The sequence below is a fragment of the Colobus angolensis genome, unplaced genomic scaffold (genome assembly GCF_000951035.1).
Source record: "Colobus angolensis palliatus isolate OR3802 unplaced genomic scaffold, Cang.pa_1.0 Scaffold19, whole genome shotgun sequence".
Classification (NCBI taxonomy): Eukaryota; Metazoa; Chordata; class Mammalia; order Primates; family Cercopithecidae; genus Colobus; species Colobus angolensis.
The window spans coordinates 4,667,501-4,668,601 of record NW_012115043.1 but is presented as its reverse complement, the minus strand read 5'-3'; the positions used below and the strand labels follow the sequence as shown (position 1 = coordinate 4,668,601).

General features: G+C 34.1%; 2 protein-coding genes across 5 annotated transcripts in view; one reads left to right on the top strand and one right to left on the bottom strand.

The window, feature by feature from the left end:
* The window catches only part of ZWILCH (zwilch kinetochore protein), a 46,846-nt gene extending 46,282 nt beyond the window's left edge, over positions 1–564 (top strand). For 2 of the 4 annotated variants that reach the window (XM_011940368.1, XM_011940367.1), the window contains exon 18: positions 40–52. The gene's annotated coding sequence lies outside the window, so the exon portion shown is untranslated. Of the gene's footprint in view, positions 1–39 lie in introns of all 4 variants that reach the window. The other 2 variants (XM_011940365.1, XM_011940366.1) reach the window with 2 other exon arrangements.
* LCTL (lactase-like) overlaps positions 1–1,101 on the bottom strand; it is a 20,601-nt gene continuing 19,500 nt past the window's right edge. Inside the window, exon 13 of the mRNA XM_011940369.1 lies at positions 1–291. Coding sequence (XP_011795759.1) covers positions 179–291 — 113 coding nt within the window. The 3' untranslated portion in view covers positions 1–178. The remainder of the gene's footprint in view (positions 292–1,101) is intronic.

The window sequence follows — 1,101 nt, the reverse complement described above, 5'->3', positions numbered from 1 at the left end:
ATTTCTGCTTATTTTTATTTTCTAATTCTTAAATCTCAGCACAAGCCAAAAAGAGAAAGAGAAAAAAAGGTAATTATTGTAGAACCTGAAAACAGAAATATATGGAAACCCTCAAAGCAGAAAAGGGAGGAAGATCCTGAAGATTCTCTTACGAAGCTCCAAAACTGATAACCCTGTCTCAGCTCTGCCTCAGGAGGAGCATTAGTAGAACAGCAGTGATGAGGATGCAGAGGGAGCAGACAGTAGGTACCACGATCTCTGTAACCATTTGCATGTGACTTAGCAAGGGCTCTGAAATGACAAAGAGAACGAGCACCACAAATGAGAACAGGATCATTTTAGTAAATACAGCTTTATCCCAAAAGCTTTAACTGTATTGGAAAAACTTAAAAAATACCATCCTCAAATTTTCTGATTCTTATTTGCCATGAAATAGAACTTAGTGAATTAAATGTTATTTGAAAATTTTATAGGAGCTTTATAAATATTTCAGAAAATATGGGATAAATGCCTGAATTTGGTTCTTCTACAAGTGCTATAGTAAAGTCTAAATGTCTCTCAATACTTATACTTTCTAAATTCATCTCAGAATATTAGCAGCCATATTCCACAGTTCCTATAATTTTTATTGGGGGGAATTTGTGAAAGAAAAGTCCTTGGGAAACATTTCCAACCTTTCAAAGATGTTATTGTGTATCTTAAGAAGTGTAGGAATTTGTATGTCAAAATTTTGTATGGTAATTCTTGTATAGTTAAATAATCTTTAAGAGTTAATGATAAGCATATGTTATGTGCTTTATTAATAAAATAGTGGCCACTTATGTAATACCCACTTTTAGTTTGTGTGCTGGGTACTCTGGTTACTGAGATAAATAAAGTGCTGGACATCCTCACGTGGAGTTCACGGGCTCATGAGTGAATTCTGTACCATGTTTCAACCTTGTTTATTTTAGTTTAATGGAATATACATTCTTAATATTGCCTGATTATTTAAATGTGTTGGGGGGGTGCATATGCTATATTGGCCTGTAAAAATAGCTAATTTGGTAAGATTTGGTCTCACACCTTCCACCTCTGCTATCACATTAAAGATGAGTTTGT